This window comes from Macaca fascicularis, chromosome 20, assembly GCF_037993035.2.
Source record: "Macaca fascicularis isolate 582-1 chromosome 20, T2T-MFA8v1.1".
Lineage (NCBI taxonomy): Eukaryota > Metazoa > Chordata > Mammalia > Primates > Cercopithecidae > Macaca > Macaca fascicularis.
Genome location: NC_088394.1, coordinates 3,230,913 through 3,253,355, shown reverse-complemented (window position 1 = coordinate 3,253,355; position 22,443 = coordinate 3,230,913). Strand labels below are relative to the sequence as shown.

At 60.6% G+C, this 22,443-nt stretch overlaps 4 protein-coding genes across 13 annotated transcripts in view; 1 reads left to right on the top strand and 3 right to left on the bottom strand.

Annotated features, from left to right (window-relative positions):
* Positions 1–5,494, bottom strand: part of TBC1D24 (TBC1 domain family member 24) — a 28,565-nt gene extending 23,071 nt beyond the window's left edge. For all 6 annotated transcript variants that reach the window (XM_065537059.2, XM_074028597.1, XM_015442570.4 and 3 more), the window contains exon 1: positions 5,445–5,494. The gene's annotated coding sequence lies outside the window, so the exon portion shown is untranslated. The remainder of the gene's footprint in view (positions 1–5,444) is intronic.
* NTN3 (netrin 3) lies at positions 5,445–9,308 on the bottom strand. Its single transcript, XM_005590983.5, has 6 exons — positions 7,970–9,308; positions 7,710–7,898; positions 7,466–7,615; positions 7,282–7,332; positions 7,090–7,164; positions 5,445–6,858 (listed from the first exon to the last, which is right to left on the bottom strand). The coding sequence occupies exons 1-6, from the start codon at positions 8,895–8,897 to the stop codon at positions 6,509–6,511; spliced, it is 1,743 nt and encodes a 580-aa protein (XP_005591040.2). The 5' UTR covers positions 8,898–9,308; the 3' UTR covers positions 5,445–6,508.
* A 633-nt stretch (positions 9,309–9,941) lies between these two features.
* Positions 9,942–10,377, top strand: LOC102123769 (large ribosomal subunit protein eL39-like). Its single transcript, XM_074028613.1, has one exon. The coding sequence runs from the start codon at positions 10,082–10,084 to the stop codon at positions 10,235–10,237; it is 156 nt and encodes a 51-aa protein (XP_073884714.1). The 5' UTR covers positions 9,942–10,081; the 3' UTR covers positions 10,238–10,377.
* Positions 10,378–16,782: 6,405 nt separating this feature from the next.
* TEDC2 (tubulin epsilon and delta complex 2) lies at positions 16,783–21,569 on the bottom strand. Of its 5 annotated transcripts, none has more exons than XM_045382937.3 (10): positions 21,508–21,569; positions 21,297–21,395; positions 20,984–21,054; positions 20,457–20,865; positions 19,899–19,952; positions 19,461–19,620; positions 19,175–19,286; positions 18,969–19,070; positions 17,480–17,732; positions 16,783–17,275 (listed from the first exon to the last, which is right to left on the bottom strand). In XM_045382937.3, the coding sequence occupies exons 1-9, from the start codon at positions 21,531–21,533 to the stop codon at positions 17,482–17,484; spliced, it is 1,284 nt and encodes a 427-aa protein (XP_045238872.2). In that variant the 5' UTR covers positions 21,534–21,569; the 3' UTR covers positions 16,783–17,275; positions 17,480–17,481. The 5 variants fall into 5 exon arrangements, with proteins under 5 accessions (XP_045238872.2, XP_045238870.2, XP_073884706.1 ...); XM_045382935.2 differs by having other exon boundaries at positions 17,542–17,732; XM_074028605.1 differs by having other exon boundaries at positions 19,461–19,551.
* Positions 21,570–22,443: the final 874 nt, after the last annotated feature.

Below are 22,443 nucleotides of genomic sequence, written 5' to 3'. Positions count from 1 at the left end.
CTAAAAATACAAAATTAGCCGGGTGTGGTGGCGCATGCCTGTGATCCCAGCTACTAGAGAGGATAATGCAGAAGAATCACTTGAACCCAGGAGACAGAGGTTGCGGTGAGCTGAGATCACACCACTGCACTCCAGCCTAGGCAACAAGAGCAAAACTCCATCTCAAAAAAAAAAAAAAAAATTAACAAAGAGAGAAAAAAAGAAGAGAGCACACTGGGGAGGGTTGCAGGAAGCCATGGCTGCATACGCACAGTCCTCAGAGGCTGTGAAGCCTGCGCCCCTGTGAGCAGGTTCTCTTGGAGGGTGTAGATAACAGCTCACAACCTTATCCAGAGGCTCAGCCAGCCCTGGGGGCCACATGCCGGCCGCGAGCAGATAGGGGCTGCTTCTGCAGCACACCCGTTCCCCAGCCTCACCCATTCGGCCCCTCAGGGTGGGGGAATGGGGGGGTGGGGGACGCACCACATGCGCGGCCTCTGTTCTTAGTAGATTTTTTCCAAAGTTGTGCCTGCTGCCAATGCTGATGGACCACACAGAAACAGGGTTCTGGAAGGAGAGTGAGGTGCCCCTGAGGGCTCTGCAGCCTTCAGTCTCTGGGTCTGAAAAGGCTTTTTCCAGAGCCCTACCTGTGGGAATGCTCCAAGAGGAGCAACCCTTGGACTGCAGGTGAACTAGGTCCTTTGAGAAGCATGACACTGAAGCTGGAGGTTCCCCAAAAGGCAAATAGACACATGAGACAGGAAGGCCACTGTAAGGACACTGGCATGCCCCCGTCCCACACTCCATCCTTCACTCCAAGAGACACACTGGGTTTCTGCAACAAATTAAAAGCCCAGGCCAGGCACTGTGGCTCACGCCTGTAATCCCACCCTTTGGGAGGCCAAAGTGGAAGAACTGCTTGAGCCCAGGAATTTGAGACCAGCCTGGGCAACAAAGTGAGACCCTGTCTCTATAAAAAAATGCAAAAATTACTGGGTGTGGTGGTGTGCACCTGTAGTCCCAGCTACTCAGGACACTAAGGTGGGAAGATTGCTTGAGTCCGAGAGGTTGAGGCTGCAGTGATCCACGATCTCATTATCCTACCACTGTACTCTAGTCCGGCCAATGGGAGTGAGATCCTGTTTCAAAAAAAAAAAAAGAAAACAAAAAAGTCTATAGTCCCAGCTCTTTGGGAGGCTGAGGTAAGGGGATCTCTTGAGCCCAGAAGGTCGAGGCTACAGTGAGCCATTGATCCTGACACTGCACTCCAGCCTAGGAGAAAGAGTAAGACCCTGTCTCAAAAAAAAAAAAAAAAAAAAAAAGAAAGAAAGAAAGAAAATTAAAGGCCGGGCGCGTTGGCTCAAGCCTGTAATCCCAGCACTTTGGGAGGCCGAGACGGGAGGATCACGAGGTCAGGAGAGCGAGACCATCTTGGATAACACGGTGAAACCCCGTCTCTACTAAAAAATATAAAAAACTAGCCAGGCGAGGTTGCGGGCGCCTGTAGTCCCAGCTACTCGGGAGGCTGAGGCAGGAGAATGGCGTAAACCCGGGAGGCGGAGCTTGCAGTGAGCTGTGATCTGGCCACTGCACTCCAGCCTGGGTGACAGAGCGAGACTCTGTCTCAAAAAAAAGAAAATTAAAAGCCCACTACTCTGCCCCATTCCCACAAAAGGCAACGGGTTACCGACTGGCCTTCTGTTACCTTATTGACTTTGTTTTAAGACTGTATTAGGAGTCCACAAGGTTTAGGGTTCTGTTTTGTTTTTCTCACTCTACACATTCTCCTGGGAAGACCCAACCCACCCCCAGCTTGGACAGCACACAGCATCCCCAAAATGCTCTCGTCTAGTACGCTCTCCTTGGCTCCAGGCCAAAACACATGTGCTTACTGCCCAGACGTCTCACAGTAACCTCATCGCCTTCTCCACACAGTGCCAGCCTGCTCCCTCCCTCCACACTCTGCATGGGGTGTGGCACTGCCCGCCACTCAATCCTGGAACATCCTCTCCTTCCTCTCTGGCTCTTCCCATCCTGCAGCCACTTGTCTCAGAGTCTTGCTCTCTTTTTTCTTCCAAAACAGAGGTGACCAGGCTGGAGTGCAGTGGCACAACCACAGCTCACTGCAGCCTGTGACTCCTGGGCTCAAGCGAGCCTCCTGCTTCGGCCTCCCAAAATGCTGGGCTTGCAGGTGTGAGCCCCCGGGCCCAGCTGAGTCTTGCTCCTTTCTGTGCTGATGTCTCTCTGGGTGTGCCATGACAGTCCCTCAACCGGCCATGGCCTCTGTGCGGCCCTTCACCTCCCTGGCCACCTCTGATCAGGTCACTCACAAACCCAAGATCTTCAGAGGCTTCATGCCACTCTGGGTGAATTCAAACTCCCAGGTGGCAATCAAGGCTTTTCCCAGTCTGCTGTCAGCCCAGCTCACTCACTTCACCCCATCTAACCCGGGACCACCACTGCCCTTCTCCCAAGAGCTGGTGGGCAGGCACCACGCCCGTCACTTTATATCCACTGTTCCTTTGGGGGAAGGCGCTTTCCCTCACTTGTTCTTGCCACTCCTGATCATCCTTCAAAATGAAGCTCAAGTCCGTCTCAGAGCCCCACCCCCACCACAATCCAGCTGGATGCCATGCCTTTGCGCCCACAGAAGGCTCTGTCCACCTCTGTTGGAGCTTCTACCTTGTGTTTATTCTCCTGTCTCCTCACTGCACTATAAGGTCAAGGGCAGAGACCAAGTCTTACTCAACACCGAATCCACAGAACGCACAGCATGGTGCCTCCTATGAAGTGTGAATTCAATAAATGCATTTTTGTTGTTTCGTTTTTCAGAGACAGGGTCTCACTCTGTCGCCCTAGCTTGAGTGCAGTGGCACAATCACAGCTCACTGCAGTCTTGAGCTCCCAGGCTCAAGTGATCCTTCTGCCTCATCTTCCCAAGTAGCTGGGACCACAGGCACATACCACCATACTTGGCTAATTTTTTATAGAGACGAGACCTCCCTATGTTGCCCAGGGTGGTCTCGAACTCCTGGGCTCATGCAATCCTTCCACCTCAGCCTCCCAAAGTGTTGGGATTGCAGGCATGAGCCACTGCACCTGGCTTAATAAACGCATGTTGAAAGGATACAGAAAATCACTGAATAATGAATTCAAGTTGGTCCTCAGTAAAAAGCCTGAGGTTGTGTTTCTTTGATTTTATCTCCAATTGACAGGCAATGTTTGAAACAGCCACTGCAATTGCTGCTTTGAGTTGAAAAGGACTTCTTGGCCAGGCGTGGTGGCTCAAGCCTATAATCCCAGCACTTTGGGAGGCCGAGATGGACGGATCATGAGGTCAGGAGATCGAGACCATCCTGGCTAACACGGTGAAACCCCGTCTCCACTAAAAAAAAAAAAAAAAATATTAGCCGGGCGAGGTGGCGGGTGCCTATAATCCCAGTTACTCGGTAGGCTGAGGCAGGAGAATGGTGTGAACCCGGGAGGCGGAGCTTGCAGTGAGCTGAGATCCTGCCACTGCACTCCAGCCTGGGCGACAGAGCAAGACTCCCTCTCAAAGAGAAAAAAATAAAAAGAAAAGGACTTATTTCTTCCATTTACAGAGTTGTCGTAACAGAAAAGGCATGCACAGACAGGGAAAACATTCAACAAGGTAAATGTTAAGTGCTTTTTTTATAACCTGCTTCATCGTCCTTATGTACTTTAAACGAGAAACCATCTAAAGGCAAACATTTAATATGTTTTCTGAGCTTGGCTCAATCTGCAGATAATTAAGAGCAACACTGCATGCCCAAGGTCACTCGAGCCTGCTGGACAATCCTGGCAGGTGTGGTCAGCGAGAGCTAGTAAGGCTACCCTGCAGGTGACTTTACAGACCCTGGGTGGCCAAATTTACTGTTGTTATGAAAACCCTGCCTAGATTACTTCTGCATCTCAGAAGGTCACCCTCAACCCAGTGGAAAGCAACTGCAATAGTTCACATCTATCATTCTGACAAAAGGACCTTGATCCACTTCAACCATCATGTAGAGAAAACCTCTGGCCCAGCCCTGGCCAGGCCAGGGGGAAGCAAAGATGAACAGTGTGGCTCCAGCCCCGTTCACAGGGAAAGACAGGCTTCTAAGTAGAGCAAGCACTCTCTAATTAGTACTCTATGTAAAGCCTTTATCTGAGTGCTCAGATTAGATGAGGATCAACCCTCAAAATAAAAGGCAGGGCACGCAGGGGTCATGCCACAGGCTAGGAACAGTAACTGTAAAATCTGCATAAGATTTCCTGATGTTCTCTTATCTGGATTGGTTTTTTTTCCCAGCCTGTGTTCCTTAAAATGAAAAGAACTGACTGCTTGTCTCCGCTGCAACTGAGCAAACATCTACAGGTGCCTACTGTGTGCTGAGGACAGATTGTGAAGACAGAGCCCAGGACCTCGGGTGGAGGAAACGGCCCACGTGCCAAATAATGGAACGGTTCCTTCTGCACATTGCCTGGAAGTCACCTGGTGACTCCGGAGCAAACACAGCAAAACAGGGAAAAATCACCCGCTAGTGCTTCTATCGCCCTGGAAGGGCAGGCTGACGCCCCCTTTCTGGAAAAAGCTGCTGGAGAAAGACAGTGACACCGGCTTCACAACCACAGCCACCAACCTAACAGTCCACCTGCACCTCCACACCACCCAGGTGGCTTTTAGACAACCTTTGGCCTTTAATATCACCCCCGCAAGCAGTAACCCAGGGGTCCGAAGCGCATTTCCCTGAGGGGCACGGCCATCAAAGAAAGCCTGTGGCTAGCCCGCGGGGACTCCCGCCTGGAGGGGGCGGGAACAGGTGCAGCCCAGCCCAGGTGGGGCCGGCTCTCCCCTCCGCTGTGCTGGCTCGGAGCTGGGGGTCCCTGGCTCCCACCTCCCAGGGCCCGGAGTGCAGCGGCAGCCTGGCAAGGCGCACCCAGAGGGGCTCCCACTGGACAGGGCCGGGGGCTAGCGGACCCCCAAGCGGGTGGGCGGTGGGGGCGTGTGTCATCCCTGGGCAGGGCGGGGCGGGGCCCGGGGCTGCTCCAGGTCCACAGGGCAGGACTTATCAGAATCTGTTGCAATCTCACCGAGCCCCGAAGAGGATTTCCGACCCTGCGGAGACGGAAAACGCCCCAAGGAAAGAGTGACACAGTCACCCTTCCCGACGACACCATGCCCCGGGCCGAGTCGCGGGCCAGCGACCGGGCGGGGATCGGGCCTCGCACCCAGGGGGTCCCGCTCCTGCGCCCCCGCCCGTAGGCCAAGCCGCAGCTGCAGCGCCGGGCAGTGCCGGGCTCCGGAGCCCCCAACCAGCGCGTGGCCGGGGATCCCCGCCTCGAATGGGGCCCGCAGCCGGGACCCCACGTTCCCGCCCCCAGCACGCGTCGACTGCGGTGACAGCGGGGACCTGGCCGGGCCACACCGCAGCGCACCCCCCGCACACCCCGAGCGCACCCACCTCCGCGCGCCGCTTTCTCCTCAGCTCGCCGCGCCGGCCTTTCTGCGCACGCGCGCGCTGGGCCCCGCCCCCGCCGAGCTCTCGCCCTGTGCCCGCTCCGGAGCGCCCGCGGGCCTCCGGCCTGCCCGGCTCTGGGCATGCGCGCTGGTGGTCGGCGGCTGCTGCGGCGGAAGCAGGGGCCGGCTGAGGACCGGTCCCGCGCGGAGGGGAGGCAACTGCAGTGCGGTCCCGGGGAGACGAGCCAAGGGGGACGGGGGTCGGCAGGGACTTGCCGAGTGCATCGGGGGCCCGGACAGCTGCCTGTCGGAGTCGCCGCCTGGCCGGGTCACGCGTGGATCTGGAACCGCGTGGGCGCGACGTCCCTTCCCGAGCGGGGGGAGAAGGGCTGGAAGGGGGTTCTGGGACGGGCCCTGAGCTGAAGAGCCGTGGCGCCGAAGGTCAGAGACGCGGCGGAGAGAGGGATGGCCGGACAGAGCCCGCAGACGCGGACACAGGCGGCCAAGAAAGATGCGGGATCCGGCAGCAGACGCCGCGGGGCACCCGAACGTGGACGCCCAGCCTGCAGGGGCCAAGGCCACCGCCCTCGCGGGGCTGCAGAAGGCAGGGGACGCCCTGTCCCCCCATGGGGGTCCAAGGCGCCTGCGGTGGCCACAGTCTTTGGGGAGGTCAGCGCGCTCCCTGGCGGGTCGCTGCACGGGTGGGGGTGTGCATCACAGCGGCCCCGGGGATGATCTGAGATCCCCGAGAGGGCCTGGCATCACGAGGAATTCACAGCCTTCCGGGTATCACAGTGCCCCTGGGACAGGGCCAGCAGCCAGGGGGCAGGAGACCATAGGGTCCTCTGGGTGTGCCATATCACCCGCCTCTGTGCGGGGCGGGCTGTCGCTGCGCCGGTCACATCCCCCCGGGGCCAGACGGGAGGTACAGAGGGAGCTGCCGGCGGGGACGGCGGCGGCCTAGGTGGCGACACGCGCGACGCGAGCAAGGACTCCTGGCAGGCGAAGGCACCGGGTGAACGTGCGCCTGGATGTGGGAGCGGCGCCCGCCCTGCCCAGCCCGCGGGCTCAGGCGGCGCTGCAGCGCCCTCGCCGCTCACGCCGCTGCAGCCTCCGCAGGCGCCGCGTCCACGCGTCCCTCCAGGGAAGCACGAGGCTTCCGCGGGCGGCGCTGAGCCCGGGTCCCCGGCCCCCCGCGCCCCCAGCCGCGGCTCCAGGCCCGCCACCCAGCAGGAGGTAGCGGCGGCCAGGGAGTAGGCGCGGGCAGCCGCAGGCTGCATCCCCGGCGGGCACCCACAGCGCGCTGCTCCCGCGCCGAGCGCGCTCCTCTCCGCTCCGGAACACCGCGAGCACGGCCACCGGGAAGCGCGTCCACGCGCCGCGCGCCTCACCGCGCGCGCCCACCGCTACCTGCACCGCTGCGGGGAGAGTGAGAGGGGGTGGGGTCAGGAGGCGGCGGCCTGCCCGGGGTAAAGGGAGGCATGGGGAGGACACCCGGAGGACAGTGCGGGCTGAAGGAGCGGGGCCGCCCCCCGTGGGGGACCTGAGGGATGAGGATGGATGGGCCTTGGGGCCCAGCAAGGGTCAAGGCGTTCCAAGAGGAAGCTGGCGGAGGAGGGAAGGTCCGCGGGAGGCCTGAGGGCACCTACCATAGTCCTTCCTGCAGAACTTCTTTAGGCTGATGCGGTAGTTGCCACGGGCAGGTTTGCAGTGCAAGTCACAGTCTGGGTAGAGGGTGGGAGGCTGACAGACTCCCCTGCCCCCCTTTCCCCACCGTCTCCTCCCAGAGCCCCTTCACCCAAAGTCATGCCCGTCTGGGGCCCTGTCCTGTGGCCACTCACCCTGGGGCTGCACAGGGCTGCTGTCCTCAGTGGGTCCAGGGATAGGGGTCTCTGCAGAGAGGGAGGGAGAATGGCCTGCGATGGAGGAGCAGAGAGATCTGCAGGGCTCAGGGAAAAGACGGGACAACAGCAGGGAGCTTGGGTGGCCTTGGCTTGGTGGCTGAGGCAGGGCAGGGTCACTCACTAACACAGGGCGCCACTGGGGAGCGGCTCTGCTGGAAGCCAGGTGCGCAGCGGTTGCAGGTGAGGCCAGTGACGCCATCCTTGCAGGGACATTGGCCTGTGGTCTGGTTGCAGGTCTTGCCAGCAGCACCAACGGGGTGACAGTCGCAGGCTGAGGAGAGGTGGGAAGGGCCTGGTCAGAAGCCTGTCTGGGGATCTGGGAAGCCAGAGGATGAGGGCCCGCAGGTGGCTGGTGGTGGGCTCACCCCTACAAGCCCGACGGTCACTCAGGGCACGGCCAGGGTCTCGATAGAAGCCCTCCCGGCAGTAGTGGCAGTGGCGGCCAGCGGTGTTGTGTCGGCAGTTGAGACAGACACCCCCGCTGCGGCGGCCGGACAGTCGGTACAGCTCCATGTTGAAGCGGCAGCGGCGGGCATGGCCATTGCAGGAGCAAGCTGCAGGGAGAGATGGGTCAGGGGCAGACTGGTTGGGTCCAAGGTCCCCAGGCCACCCTCCAAGGCCTCACCGAGGCAGGCGTGGGATTCCCGGGCAGTGGCCCGCTGCCATGGCCTGTCGCAGTAGAAGGGCTTGCAGCGGCCGCAGTCAGGGCCCTCGGTGCCATGCCGACAGTCGCAGATCAGGTGGCCCTGTGTGTCCAGCAGGCACCGTGAGGCATGTCCATTGCACTTGCAGCGCCCGCCCACCTGGAGGTCAGTGGCTGCGTAGGAGTAAGGGACGATGGCCTCCATGTCCCTGGGGTCACCCGCCGCGCTAGGCCTTGTGAGCACTACACGGATGTCGGTGGCGGTCACCCAGTCTTGGAGCACTGGGCTGCTGTCCAGGTCCAGGCCTGGGGGGCTGCTGTCCTGCACGCTGAAGGCCAGAAGGCCGCTGCCATCAGGCTGGGCCTGGGGTGCAGGGAAGCACAGGGCCTCAGGCCCTGGGCCAGCTGGGCCATCGGCAGGGGCAGGCAGACGGCCATAGTCCAGGTCACAGTGGGAGGAGAAGAAGCCCAGAGGGGCCCAGCTGCGGCCATGGTCCTGTGACTTGAGCAGGGCTACGGAGGCTGGGGGAGCTGAGCAGAAGCGCAGGCTCACGAAGACCAGCTCGAAAGCCTTGCCCAGGGGCACCGTGAGAGTCACGTTGAGGGGTGCCCGAGGCAGCCACTCTGAGCGCCAGCACAGAGGGCTGGCCGTGCCCCCTGGGGAAGTCAGGAGGGCGGGGGGGTGTGCCCGTCGCGGGTCGGAGGCGTCGCAGGCCCGAGTGGCCGGCCGCCCGCACGTGCTGGACGCCAGCACCTCGCGGCCCAGGGCGGCGTTCACCAGGCCCGGCACGCAGCCCCGGGGCGCGCCCCCCTCATCGTGGCAAGGGTCGGCGGGCGCCGGCGGCCCAGGGCTCAGGGCGGCGAAGAGCGTGCCTGCCGTCAGCAGCAGCCCCCAGGGCCAGCCAGGCATGGCCGGAGCCGCTGCGGGTCAGCCAGCGGCCGGGCCCCAAGACGCTGCCCTCGGGGAGAAGAAGCCCCCTCCGCGGCTCTGCCCACTAGGCCCCGCAATGCCGAGGAACAGGGCCCCCGGGCGGCCTCAGCCCGGCCCAGTGGTGGGAGCAGCGGCGGGCACGCCCCGGGCTCAGCACAGCAGCAGGGATGTTGGCGCGTCCTCCCGCTGGGCCTAGAGCGATGACAGGCGTCGCCCCGGCTCCCGGTGCCTCAGTCCGCGGAGGCCCCACCCGCCGCTCGCACTCACCCACCGAGGGCCGGGCGGAGCAGGTCTCCCGGCCTCCCGGGAAGGACCGTGGGCGGGCGGGGCCTGCGGTGCACGGGCCGCCGCCTCCTCCCGGCTGCAGCGAGGGCGGACGAGCTGTGCCAGGAGGGGGTGGGGGGCGCAGCAGGCGCAAGCCAGGGCCCAGCCGGGGGCGGGGCTGCTCCGGTCGGGAAGCAGGGAGGGGAGGGGAGGGGGCCTCATCGGCAGAGCTGGAATCAGAAGCAGATTCAGACGCGGGCTGGGCCAGCGGGGAAGGGGGCTGGGAGGCCCGGGAGCCAGGGGAGGGGCCGGGGAGCCAGGAATGCGCTGGCGGGAGGGGTCTGGAGGGGGGCAGCTCAGCCTTCGCAGCCCGTGGAGGACCACCCAGCAGGGTCCTGGGCCCACAGCCAGGCCTTTACTGCTCCTGGGGCTGTGCCACGTGCTGGACGGGGGTCTGGGCCACCTCCTCCCTGAAGCCCATCAGGCAGGCAAGACCCGGGTCTGACAGCAGAAGGCCGGGATGCTCCCTGGGTAGGGAAGCCAAGTAACTACCAGTTGAAGGGTCATCCCCAAAGCAGCATCTACTGGAGTAGAAAGAACCCAGGATTGGGTCAGGTCTAATTTTGAATCCAAACTGCTCCATTTCTGGCTGCATAGCTTGGGGTCCTTTTTCCTCATCCGCCAGACGCCTGTTACTCACGAGGCTCTCTGAAGCTGTGGGATTTGATGAACCCGAAGTAGTATCAGGCCCAAGTCTGGAGCTGCACAGACTGGAGTGTCTCCTGTCTGTGTTGAGGAAGGGGGGCACCCCTGTGGGCCTGAGCTGGGCTAAGACATGAGGCCACCCCCTCTTTTCTTTTCTCCACCATCGCGATGTGTTCTTGCCTCTGCTTCTCGCCATGTCTTCTCACAAGACTTTCAGGATTAAGCGATTCCTGGCCAGGAAACAAAAGCAAAATCGTCCCATTCCCCAGTGGATTCAGATGAAAACTGGAAATAAAATCAGGTACAACTCCAAAAGGAGACATTGGAGAAGAACCAAGCTGGGTCTGTAAGGAATTACATGAGATGGCACACATATTTGTGCTGTCTGAAGGTCACGATCACATTACCATATCAAACTGAAAATGTCACCACTATCTGGAGAGTTCGACGTGTTTTCCTCTCTGAATCTATTATGAATGCGTTGGTTGGCTGAGTTCAGTAATAAATATGTGAGGCCTTTCATTTCAAAAAAAAAAAAAAAAGACATAAGGCCAGCATCCCCTGCACCAGGCCAGACTCTGATCCCAAAGCTCCCCGGGTCTGCAAGTTTCTAGTTGCATCTCTGCCATGGGCCCAGCTGGCAGAGGACATGGAAGCTGGAGGGTGGGATGGGGTGGCTCCTTGGGGTTCAGGGACTTGGTTAGCTGTTGAGGACCTCTCTGCAGGGGCAGGAAGTAGGTTTTAATCATGGGAAGGGGCTGGTGGCAACCTGGAGCCCACTGCCCCACGTCGCAGCACGTTTGGGCAGGGAAACTGAGGCAGAAGCCCAGCTGGGTGGCCTGGGGACTAGCTGGGGATGGGGCAGCTGTGCCTGGGAGCGACACCACCAAAGAGGGTCCAGGGACAGCTCTGGTCAGAGAAACCTCCTCCCCTCCTACTTTTAGGTCCCTGACAGAGGAGGCCAAGCCTCCCAGGGCGGGGCAGGGAACAAGTTCCATGCAGGGGCATCATCGAGGCCTGAATGTCCCGTTTCAGATGGGAGGCCAGGCCTGCAGCTGGTGGAGGGAGTTACGTGCGTGCTACCCTGGACACGGCCAGAGATGAGCAAGGACCAAGAGGAAGAGGATGGAGAGGCAGAAGCATCACACTGTTTGGGAGAGGAGGGACAGGAGGACACAGAAGCCTCCCAGGAGAAACTGAAGGACCAGAGGAGGGAGTAGGAGGGCCTGACCATGGAGGGGAGGAACGGGAAGACAGAGTGACAGGGCACCTGGCTTGGCTCCTGGAGCAACTGACACTGGTTGGTGGGCACCTTCTCCTGGCCACACATCTGCGTGTGACAGCCACAGATGCACAGGGATGGGGGCATGGGAGGACTGAGCAGAAAGGGCTGGGGGGCTCTCTCTCTACCATAGGGCCCCTGCCCCTCAGCTCCCTGATAAAGAGAATGGGAATTGTGTTCTTGACAAGGTGAGGGACCTGAATCTGACAGGGCTCACGCTTAGTCAAACTTAGAACCTGAAACTCTCAACCACCCTCTTCAAGGTCCTTCTGGCTCCCAACCCCCACCTCCCGCCACCCCACCCTAAGGGTGGGAGGAACCCTGGGGGAGTATGGGGGCTGAGATCATCATTCTGGGACAGTAGAGAGAAAAGCCCAGGCCTGACAGAGGGGTCCCACTGGCCAGAGACAAGCCTCTGGGGAAACCCAGGCTGTCTCTGGACGTCAGGGCCACTGCCAGAGCAGGGCCACTGCCAGACTGGCCGCCAGCCAGGCTGCAGGAGGGACAGTGGCCAGCATCCTCTTCCACTCTCATCAGAGGGGCCAGCTTTGTCTCCAGCTCAGCTTCCCTGTGAGCCAGGACTGGGGTCTGCAGAACGTCTGGTGGCTTCTGGGGTGAGGGAAAGTAGGTGCCTGGTGCTCAGCCCTGGTGCAATTGTTCATCTGGGTCAGCAGAGGTCGAGGGAGGCCCTGTAGGCCCAGAGGGCCATTGTATCTCCAGCTCCCCAGGCAGGAGGCCGCTGGCCACAGAGCCTCTCCCCAGGAACAGACCTCTGCACACGCTACTCTGCCCCCACCCCCAAGCCCTCACAGATGGTGTTTGGAAGTTAGGGAGGGCCTCCCCACAGCCCCCAAGCGGGACTTATTGCTCTCCAGGGACCCAGCCACCTGTCCCAGCCTCTGGCTGGGGCCTCTCCCACCTCCCACCTCTCCACTGGTCCTGCCCCCTCCTGGCACCTTCTGTAACAAAGAAGCTCCGCCTCCCCTCCCCCCACCTGCAACTCAGGCTGCAGTGCTTGGCCTCCCCCACCCCACCCCACCCCTGCCCCTAGAGCGGCAGCTCCAGCTTTGGGACACAGGCTGGGGTGAGGGCATAGAGGGGCTGGACAGTCCCAGGCAGCAGGGAGCTGAGAGTCTTTCCTGTAAGATGCCCATTGATCCAATAATTCCCCGCCCAGCCTAGAACCTGCTGTTTCCCCGCAGACGCCTGCAAGCCACCACTTATTCACCTATTGCACATTTATTGAGCGCCTATTATGCCTCGGGGGGTTTCCAACCGAGCCCCGAAGGCAGACAGCCCAGGAGCGGACACAGCGCTGGCTCCCAGCGGCAAGTGGTGTGGCCGAACCCGCGTCGCGGTGCCCTGCACCCAGCACCCTCGCGCCAGGTCGATCTCCGAGCCGCGCAGACCGCTGCCCAGCCAGGCCGCTCTGCGGTCGCGCCAGCTCTGCGCGCCAAGTCAAAAGCTGAAATGCGACGTTGGACGGAGGGAGGAGAGGGAAAGCAGAAAGGGAGGGAGGGAAACGGCCGGTGGCCTCCTCTGCCCAAAGGGTTCCAGAAGAAACGATTTGGGGATGGGGTATGGGAGGCGGCCTCTGCGACCGCGCTTGGCACTGCGCCCGCCCGGTCGGGGAGAGGTCGGAGGGAGGGGCGACCGGCTCGCGGTGACCTCGATGGGAGGGGGCCTTGCCCGCGGCTCAGGGCGCCCCCGGCTCCCTGCGCCCGGCCCTTCGCCTCCGCCGAGCGCGCCAGCACAGGAAGGCGGCGGTCAGGAGCCCCAGGCCCGCACTGAGCGCGGCCAGCGACGAGCCCTGGGCCAGGTCCAGGCGTGGTCCCCGCAGCGAGAAGGTGATGGCTGGTGGGGGCCACGGCACCGAACGGCAGAATGCAGCGCGGCCACGAGCCCCCCGCGCCGCCGGTGGCCAAGAGCAGGGCGCGCAGGACCCCGGGGGGCTCCGGGTGCACCAGACCCGGCCCAGGTGGCGAGGCGGGCGCCGCGTGCGGAGGCTCGGGCGCGCTCATGCCGCCAACCCGGTGGCCGCGCTCGGTGGGTGGTGTGGACGCCCGCGCAGTCCCAATGGCGTTCCGGGCTCGCCACGTCAGAGCCCATTGGCTCCAGAGGTGGTGACGCCAGCTGGGAGCCCGGGGAGTCAGCAGCTGCCTCTGGGTTTTGGCGGGGAATCGGGGTGGGCGGGCGTCAGTCGCAGGAGGAGACCTGTCTTTCCTGCCCTGGACCCCTGTGTCGGGGCCTCCCCAGGACCCCCACAAAGCTATCTAGGCCGCCTCCCTGCTCCAGGAAACCACTGTCCTCTGGATTGGCCCCGGGATTGGTGGATCATTGAGTCAGTGCATGTCTGGCTCCCATCAGGGCCTGACCAGGGTAGAGGGGGACAGCACCCCTGTCCTCCTGAGGTAAACATCCAGTAGGCATGGGGGATGAGCCAAGTCAGCTAGTGAAATAACGCTGGGTAGAGACCACTTGCTCTGGAAAGCCACACGGGTGTACAGTCCGGGTGTGGTTGGGGCTTCAAGTAAGTCAGCGGCTCCTGCAGATAGAGGCACCTGGGCATAAGCCTGGAGGCAGCAATGGGGTGGCTGGGAGGGGCGAGGCTGGCTGATCTGCACAAGGGGTGTGACCCTGGGGCTGCTGCCAGGCTGCAGGGGCAGGGGGTGGAGCTGCTCTGTCCCTGGAGGTGCCCCCTCAATGCAATGAGGATCATGGTTTTTGGTTTCCTGCCTTGGTCTCTGTCATCTGGTCCCCAGCAGCCCTCAACTCGGGACTCTGGGTCTGAGCATGTTTCTGGCCTGCGGGACTGTCAGGCCCTTTACAAGCAGGACCTACCTGCGATGCTTCATCTGGTTCTCAGTAGACCCAGCTTTCTCCGAGTGCCACCCACCTTCTGTCCTGCTGCCCTGTCCAGGGGGGCACCTTGGGGAAGAGGCTGGTAATCTTCCCTGTCGCAGGTACCTGCCCACAGCTGGGCTTGGTGGAGCTCCCGCACCGTCCACACAGAGCACTTGGCCCCAACTCCCAAATGTTTGGGATGCCTCGGGCCCTCAGTGCAGGTTCGTTTAAAGAACACTATGAGCACTGAACATGGCCAGCACCAGGGCCTTTGCAGCCAGCAGTTTTTTTTTTTTTTTTTGAGACAGAGTCTCGCTCTGTCACCCAGGCTGGAGCATAGTGGCACAATCTTGGCTCACTGCAACCTCTGCCTCCCAGGTTCAAGTGATTCTCCTGCCTCAGCCTCCTGAGTAGCTGGGACTGCAGGCACCCGCCACCATGCCCAGCTAATTTTTTTGTTTGTTTTGAGATGGAGTCCCACTCTGTCACCCAGGCTGGAGTATAGTGGCACCATCTTGGCTCACTGCAACCTCTGTCTCCTGGGTTCAAGCGATTCTCCTGCCTCAGCCTCCCAGGTAGCTGGGACCACAGGTACATGCCACCACACCCGGCCAACTGTTTGTATTTTTAGTAGAGACGGGGTTTCACCGTGTTAGCCAGGATGGTCTCGATCTCCTGACCTCATGACCCGTCCACCTCAGCCTCCCAAAGTGCTGGGATTACAGGCATGAGCCACCACGCCTGTCCTCTAGTTTTTATATTTTGAATGGAGACAGGGTTTCAACATGTTAGCCAGGCTAGTCATGAACTCCTGACCTCAGGTGATCCGCCTGCCTCATCCTACCAAAGTGCTGGGATTACAGGTGTGAGCCACCGCGCCCGGCCTGTGGCCAGCACTTGAGATGCAACAAGTAATCTCTGCCGGCCCCTAAGGTCATCACCACCATCACCCAGCATGACAGTGGGGACAAACCTGGACAACTGGGGCTGAGTCCTTGAGAATCTTGCCCAGTCCCAGGGCCAAAAACAAGTCATTTTGCAAACCCACCTCTGTGGTTGCAGAGGGCCCAACCCTGACCCCTGCTCTTTCCTGCCTTCATGGGGAAGGGAAGGAGGCTCAGAGGAGGTGAGAGTGGAGTGGCTAAAGGGTGAAGAGGTAAAAGGCCCTTCCTGGTGGAGGCCATGTGAACCGGTGACCCCACAACCGCCCCAGCGACAGCGCCAGGAGGGGGAGCTGGGTGTGGGTACCAGCAGACAGTGGGAAGCAGAGCTGGGTGGCTGTGGCAGAGACAGTGACTGGCCTGTTCTCCAATATGGCCTTGTGGTTTTCGTGTCCTCCAATGAATGAGTATAGCCTACAGCCTACAGAGGGTGGGGCTTTCAGCAGTGCTGGGCCCACCTTGAGTGGCCTTGTCCCGTCCTTTATACAGAAGGGATATCGAGACAGGGTCTCGCTCTGTCGCCCAGGCTGGAGCACAATGGCACAATCATGGCTCACGGCAGGCTCAAAGTCCTAGGCTCGGCCGGGTGCGGTAGCTCATGCCTGTAATCCCAGCAATTTGGCAGGCCGAGGCGGGCGGATCACGATGTCAGGAGTTCAAGACCAGCCTGGTCAAGATGGCAAAACCCCGTCTCTATTAAAAAACTACAAACATTAGCCAGGCGTCGTGGCACGCACCTGTAATCCCAGCTACTTGGGAGGCTGAGGCAGAATAATTGCTTGAACCCAGACGGCAGAGGTTGTAGTGAGCTGAGATTGCGCCACTGCACTCCAGGCTGGGTGACAGAGAAAAAAAAAAAAAAAGTCCTAGGCTTAAGCGATCCTCCCGCGTTAGCCTCCCAAGTACTTGGGATTACAGGCAGACATGCCATGCCCGGCTCATTTTAAAATTTTGTGTAGAGATGGGGTCTCACTATTGTACAAACTGGTCTCAAACTCCTGGCCTCAAGCAATCCTCCCACTTCAGCCTCCCCAAGTGCTGGGATTACAGGCGTGAGCCACCACATCCAGCCCATTTATAATCTTGATAAATACACTTGATATATTCCTTTTCAGCATGACATGTATCAACCAGTGATGTAACTTGATAAACAAAATCATAAAGAAACAAAGGCCCAGGCCGGGCGCAGTGGCTCACGCCTGTAATCCCAGTACTTTGGGAGGCCGAGGCGGGCGGATTACAAGGTCAGGAGATCGAGACCATGGTGAAACCCCGTCTCTACTAAAAATACAAAAAATGAGCCGGGCGCAGTGGTGGGCGCCTGTAGTCCCAGCTACTCGGGAGGCTGAGGCAGGAGAATGGCGTGAACCCAGGAGGCAAAGCTTGCAGTGAGCCAGGATCGCGCCACTGCACTCCAGCTTGGGCGACAGAGCAAGACTCCGTCTCAAAAAAAAAAAAAAAAAAAAAAAGAAACAAAGGCCCAAGTCCCACCTTGGTATGATTTAAATACATATGCTTTCAGCCAGGCGCAGTGGCTCACACCTGTAATCCCAGCACATTGGAAGGGCGAGGTGGACCACCTGAGGTCAAAAGTTTGAGACCAGCCTGGCCAACAAGGTGAAACCCCATCTTTACTAAACATAAAAAAAAAAAAAAAAAAAAAAAAGCCAGGCGTGGTGACTGGAGCCTGTAATTCCAGCTACTTGGGAGGCTGAGGCAGGAAAATCACCTGAACCTGTGAAGCAGAGGTTGCAGTGAGCCAGAATCATGCCACTGCACTCTAGCCTGGGCGACAGAGTGAGACTGTCTCGACAAAAATAAGTACAAATGCTTTCTAAAGTGGCTTTAATATCACACAAGCAGCTCTTTGGTTTACACTGAGAGAAAACAGAGGGAGCCAGGAAAGGCTCCCCGCTGGCCTCTGGAGTCCAGGAGCCTTGGGAAGGCTGAAAGTCAGCCCTGACCAGCAGGCTTAGTTGTCCTGAGAAGAGCCACTGAGGCCACCTGGTCCAGTTCACCAGGTCTCCCAGGGAAGCACAGGCATCTCTGGGTCCCCAAGCACAGTGCCAGAGAAGACACCCCCAATACCCATCTGAACAGGGCTGAGGGGATGCTCCCTGGCAGGCCAGCGCCCAGGTGGTCCTGAGGCCTGGTGGGTGCAGCATGGGAAAGGCTCAGTCCACAGGTTCATCTCGCAGGATGGTGAGGACACGTGCGCCTCCCTCGCAGAGCAGGCTGTGTGCAGCTCGGCACAGGGTCAGCCAGGACGGCCCCTCCGGCTGTGCAGCACTTACCAGGGGGAGGAGTTCAGCCATCAGGACCTGGGGGCAGGGCAGGGCCAAGGTCTCAGGGGCACCTAGGCTGGGGGCAATCCTGGGACAAGCTTTGAAGCCCCCATGCTTCAGCCCCTCCCTCCTGCCATCCCTCGCTCAGTCTGGCCCGTGCACTTCCCAACCCACACACACAGACCCCAGGCTTGCCCCCATTCTCCTGGGTTCTGGGGGGTGGAGCAGTCAAGCCCCTACCCTCAGGTCCTCCTCAAGGCTGCAGACCTCTGTTGCACCCCCATCTCCTCTTCCAGAAGCACCTTTTCCAAGTGGATCTGCTGGTCCAGCACGGCCACTCGCAGCTTGAGGGCCGCCAGGGTCTGCAGCTCCTGGGTGCTGGAGTAGACAAGCAGCTGGGGGCTCCATGTAGGCTCCGCTCCGCCCCCACAGGACGGCGAGGCTCTGGGGGGCCTCCCCACAGGACACGGTAATGGTGGCCGTTCCGCCACCGCTGTGTGCACAGGAGAATGTGGCCTTTGGGGTGGCAGCCGAAGCCGCGGCCCCACTTTTCCTGTTTGCCTGGCTCTCCCAGGCATCTGCACCACTTGCCCTGCCTTTAGGGGAAAGGTGGGCTTTTAGGACAGTCCCGTGCAAGATGGTGTGTCTTGAGCTTGGACTTGCTGGCAGGGAGTCCTCTGTGGGGTGGCCCTCTGTCTGCCTTATTTCTTTACTGCGTTTATGCACGACTTTTGTGAGACTGGCTTTCCTTTTGACAAATGGTGTATTTTCACTCTTAAAACGTCAAGCAATTAGAAAATACAAAGGAGGAAACAAGTTCTATAAATAAACACCTTCCGGGAGCTGATTCTCATGAGCTACTTTCTGTTTTTTTTTTTTTTTTTTTTTGAGATGGAGTCTCACTCTGTCACCCAGGCTGGAGTGCAGTGGCGCAATCTCAACTCACTGCAACCTCTGCCTCCCGGGTTCAAGCAATTCTCGTGCTTGTCTCCCAAGTAGCTGGGATTACAGGCGTGCACCATCATACCCAGCTAATTTTTGTATTTTTAGTCGAGGTGGGCTTTTACCATTTTGGCCAGGCTGGTCTTGAACTCCTGACCTCAAATGATCCGCCTGCCTTGGCCTCCCAAAGTGCTGGGTTACAGGCGTGAGCCACCATGCCCGGCCTCACACACTACTTTTTCTTTTTGTTTTTGAGACGGGGTCTCACTCTGTCACCCAGGCTGGAGTGCAGTGGCACAATCTCGGCTCACTGCAAGCTCCTCCTCCCGGGTTCACACCATTCTCCTGCCTCAGTCTCCCAAGTAGCTGGGACTACAGGCGCCCGCCACCACGCCTGGCTAATTTTTTGTATTTTTAGTAGAGACAAGGTTTCACCGTGTTAGCCAGGATGGTCTTGATCTCCTGACCTTGTGATTCGCCTGTCTTGGCCTCCCAAAGTGCTGGGATTACAGGTGTGAGCCACAGTGCCCGGCCCTCACACGCCACTTTTTCAACAACTGGGTGAATAAGCAACAGTTCAGAGCAGTGAGGTTGTGTGTGTGGGGAGCAGCGAGGTAGGGGAGCTGCCCTGAGGAGGAGAGGAGGGCGGCGGGGGAGGGGGGGTCACCAACTTGCATCTGGTCCCTGGGCTGCTCACCTTTCACTGAGGTGCAGACAAGGCTGGCTAAAGCACCCTGTACCTGGCCCAGACCTCAGTGCAGGTGGCAGGGTGGGGGTGGAGTCTCACCTGCACGCAGTTCCTGCAGCCTCTGCAGACACTGGCCCACCATGGCCTGCAGGCCCTCCAGCGTGAGCAGGCAGCGGTACTCCTGCATCCAGTCCATGGGGGCTGCAGAAGAGTCAGGGAGGGCAGGTGGGGTCCGTGGCAGTCTGGAAACCCTCCCTGCACTAGCCCTCCATGCTCCTCCCGAGACAGACCCAGGACCCACTGACCTGCCGAGAGTTCCTCCCTCACACGTAGTCTCAGCAACGAACAGGCCTTCCGCAGGCGCCTCGCCTCTGCCTCCACTTCCGCGGCACTGAGCCTGGGCTGGGACCCGCCTGACTGGATATGGGTCAGGAAAACTTTCCTGCAGCCAAGCCCCTCTGCTGCCACCAAGGACAGGGCCTGGAGAGTGGCCCTAGCCATCCCACACCAGCCCCTCCTGGGGCTGCTCCACAAACCTGCCAGGTTCAGAGCCAGAGGCCCCCCAGGCTCCCACAAGCCCAGCAAGGATACAGCTGTCTGTATGTTCCGGAGGAACTGGGTTTTGGCGGCAGCGGCATCCATGGAATCACTGGTCTGCATGGAACTCAGCTGGGCCCACAGGCTGGGGTGCACACGAGGGGCGCCCCAGGAACCACAGAGGGACACGGTTATTCCAGCTGGTGAGCTGGGCCTTGGGAGGTAGGCAAGGGCCAGGGTGGGGACCCCAGGGTGGGCATCTGGCTCTGCTGAATGCCTGGAGGGGTCTCCAGAGGCCTCAGGGAACCAAGAGGACACTGACCAGAACAAGGGGACAGAGCTGACAGGCTGGCAGACTTTTAACGTCGACAGTGACCCCACTCAGCAAAGAAGGCAAAGAGACCCACTGGAAAGTATCTCGAACCTGTACCCGAGCTGGTGATGCCTCCAGGTTCTCCCCTACCCCTGTCCAGCCAAAGACCTCAGCCTCACCTCGAGTTCTGGGAAGCCGCTTTCCTGAATGCCGCAGGCAGCCGCAGCAGGTGCCTGTCGGAGAAGCCGGTGTTCAGAGGAGCATCGCCTTGCTCTGGGGTCTACAACTCCCATTTCCTGCTCAGAGCCCAATCAGGGATGAGGCTTCTTGCCCCTTTCCCACACCCGACCCCACCAAGGATGAGCCCCCTTGGATAGGGCTTCCAGAGCGGCCATGGGAGAAGCATGGTCCAGTGCTGTCCCAGTAGAGAGAAGAGGGGGCCCCGTGAGCAGAGCCCACACCCTCCAGAGCCCATCTGCAGCCTCTGGCCTGGGCAAATAAGGGGACAGCCACAGAGGAGAGGGCAGGACAGGCTCTAGTACTTCCCTGTCCTGATGGTGCCGACCTGGACACCACCACACAGCTGCTTCATTCTGCCAGCTTCTGAGCACAAGCCTCAGGGGTGCATCCCAGGGCTCAATGCCCTGCCCTGTGACCCTAAATCCCAGGCTCCTTGCTAGCCAGGGTCTGAGGAGGCAGAGACAGAAGTCCCTCCAGTGAGGGTCTGGGAAACCTACCCCTTTTCCTTGAGTGTGAAGGCTTCTGGGGCCTGAGGAGCAGCCGATGGGGCCATATGCTGGTTCCTGAGGCCCGCTCCAGGCCTGGGGGCTCGGGCTCCTATCCCAGCACGGGTCCTATCCCGCACTGACGGCAGCCGGCGCTCAGGGCGGCCCTTGGCAGGCACTGTGGTCTGGCGGAGGCCCTTGGTGGGTCTCCTGTCTGAAGCATGGCCACCAGCTTGGCCTGGGGACTGGGGTGGGGTGGAGGCTGTCGTGCCAGGAGAGGTGACAATGGACCTAGGTTTCAGGCTGGGGGCCTTGTTTCTTTCTCCAGCCTTAGTGATGCCTCTTCGAACCCGAACAGCCTTCTCCAGTGCCTGGGTCAGAAACTCCAACTCTTTGAGGTCTTGTGGACTGGGTGTGCATGCTGTGAAAGCCAAGAATTACGCAGGGATCTCTCCCCACTGTCCCCCAGGAGGGTCCCTCACAACTGCGCTCCAGAAGACCAGAACAGCACCTGGATTAGGTGGGTGGTGGAGGTTTACCTGGAAGGGGGTCCTCTTCATTAGTTTCTGGCTCTGGAGGTGGCTCCCAAGCCCAGGTCCCGGTTGGTTCCCTACAAAGACATGGGCAGCCGTCGCACGGCCAGGAGGCAGGGCCCAGCCCAAACAGACGCAAGGGGGCTGCCCGGCCCCGCGGCAGTCCCCCAGCTCAGAGCTTGCAGGGTACGGGGGGTGGCACTGACAACCTATAGCTCCGAAGTGGGCGGCTGCGCCCGGTCTCCCAGCCACGGGACCCCGGGGCAGGACTCTGAGGGGCCGATGGAGGAATGGCCAGGGGGTCCCGGGGTCCGCGTACCAGGCCTGCAGCAGCCGACGGCAGACGCGCAGGCTCTGCTCCAGTTGCAGCTGTCGATGTGCGCAGGCGTCCAGGGCGCCCTGCAGCTCGGCTACCAGCCTGGGGGACGCACCGGTGGCTCATCACCTCGGCCAGCGTCGGGCCTCGGGCCCCGCGCCTGACTGCCAGCCCGCCCGCGTCCTCCCGCCCCCTCCCGCCGCGCAGGCCTCACCGGCGCGAGCAGTCCGCGGGCAGCATGAAGGCGGCGGTGTCTCCTTGCAATTTGCCGCCTCTGAAGAGCCACGCCCCTTCCGGGCGGGAAGGCCGCCCCTTCCCGGCCGGGCTGCCCAATCCTGAACCGGGGCTCCGGCGCCGCCCCCGAAGCTTTCTCTCCCTCATTGCGGGCGAGCCTCAAGCCCCACCCACTCCTGCCCCCTAGGTCTCCGAGGCCGCCCGGGAGGGGACTGCGGGCGACGCCGGGATTTTGGTTTGGGTAACTGGGTAGATGGGGCCGCCATTATCGCGCTTCTCTTGTAGGGCGCCTGTGACGGTTATACGAGAGGCTCCATCTGTCCTGATTGAAAGGGCTCTACCACGGCCGGGCGCGGTGGCTCACGGCTGTAATCCCAGCACTTTGGGAGGCCGAGACGGGCGGATCACGAGGTCAGGAGATCGAGACCATCCTGGCTAACACGGTGAAACCCCGTCTCTACTAAAAAATACAAAAAACTAGCCGGGCGAGGTGGCGGGCGCCTGTAGTCCCAGCTACTCGGGAGGCTGAGGCAGGAGAATGGCGTAAACCCGGGAGGCGGAGCTTGCAGTGAGCTGAGATCCGGCCAGTGCACTCCAGCCTGGGCGACAGAGCGAGACTCCGTCTCCAAAAAAAAAAAAAAAAAAAAGAAAGTGCTCTACCGCAGGGACCCGCCGTCCTGCTGACGCCCGGGCCAACGAGTGCCGACGCCCGGGTTGCTGGAGGTGAGGATGCCGCCTGTCAGGAGCGGGGATGAGGGAGGAGAAAGTGTTCACTTTTGGACATGTGACGTGATAGCACGGGGCAGAGGGGAGGAAGCTCAGACCTTGGAGCAGTGGGCCCGGCGAGGTGGCCCTTGGTGGGGCAGGGGACGGGTAGGGACAGGTGACGGGGCCCAGGCAATGGCCAGGGAGGTGG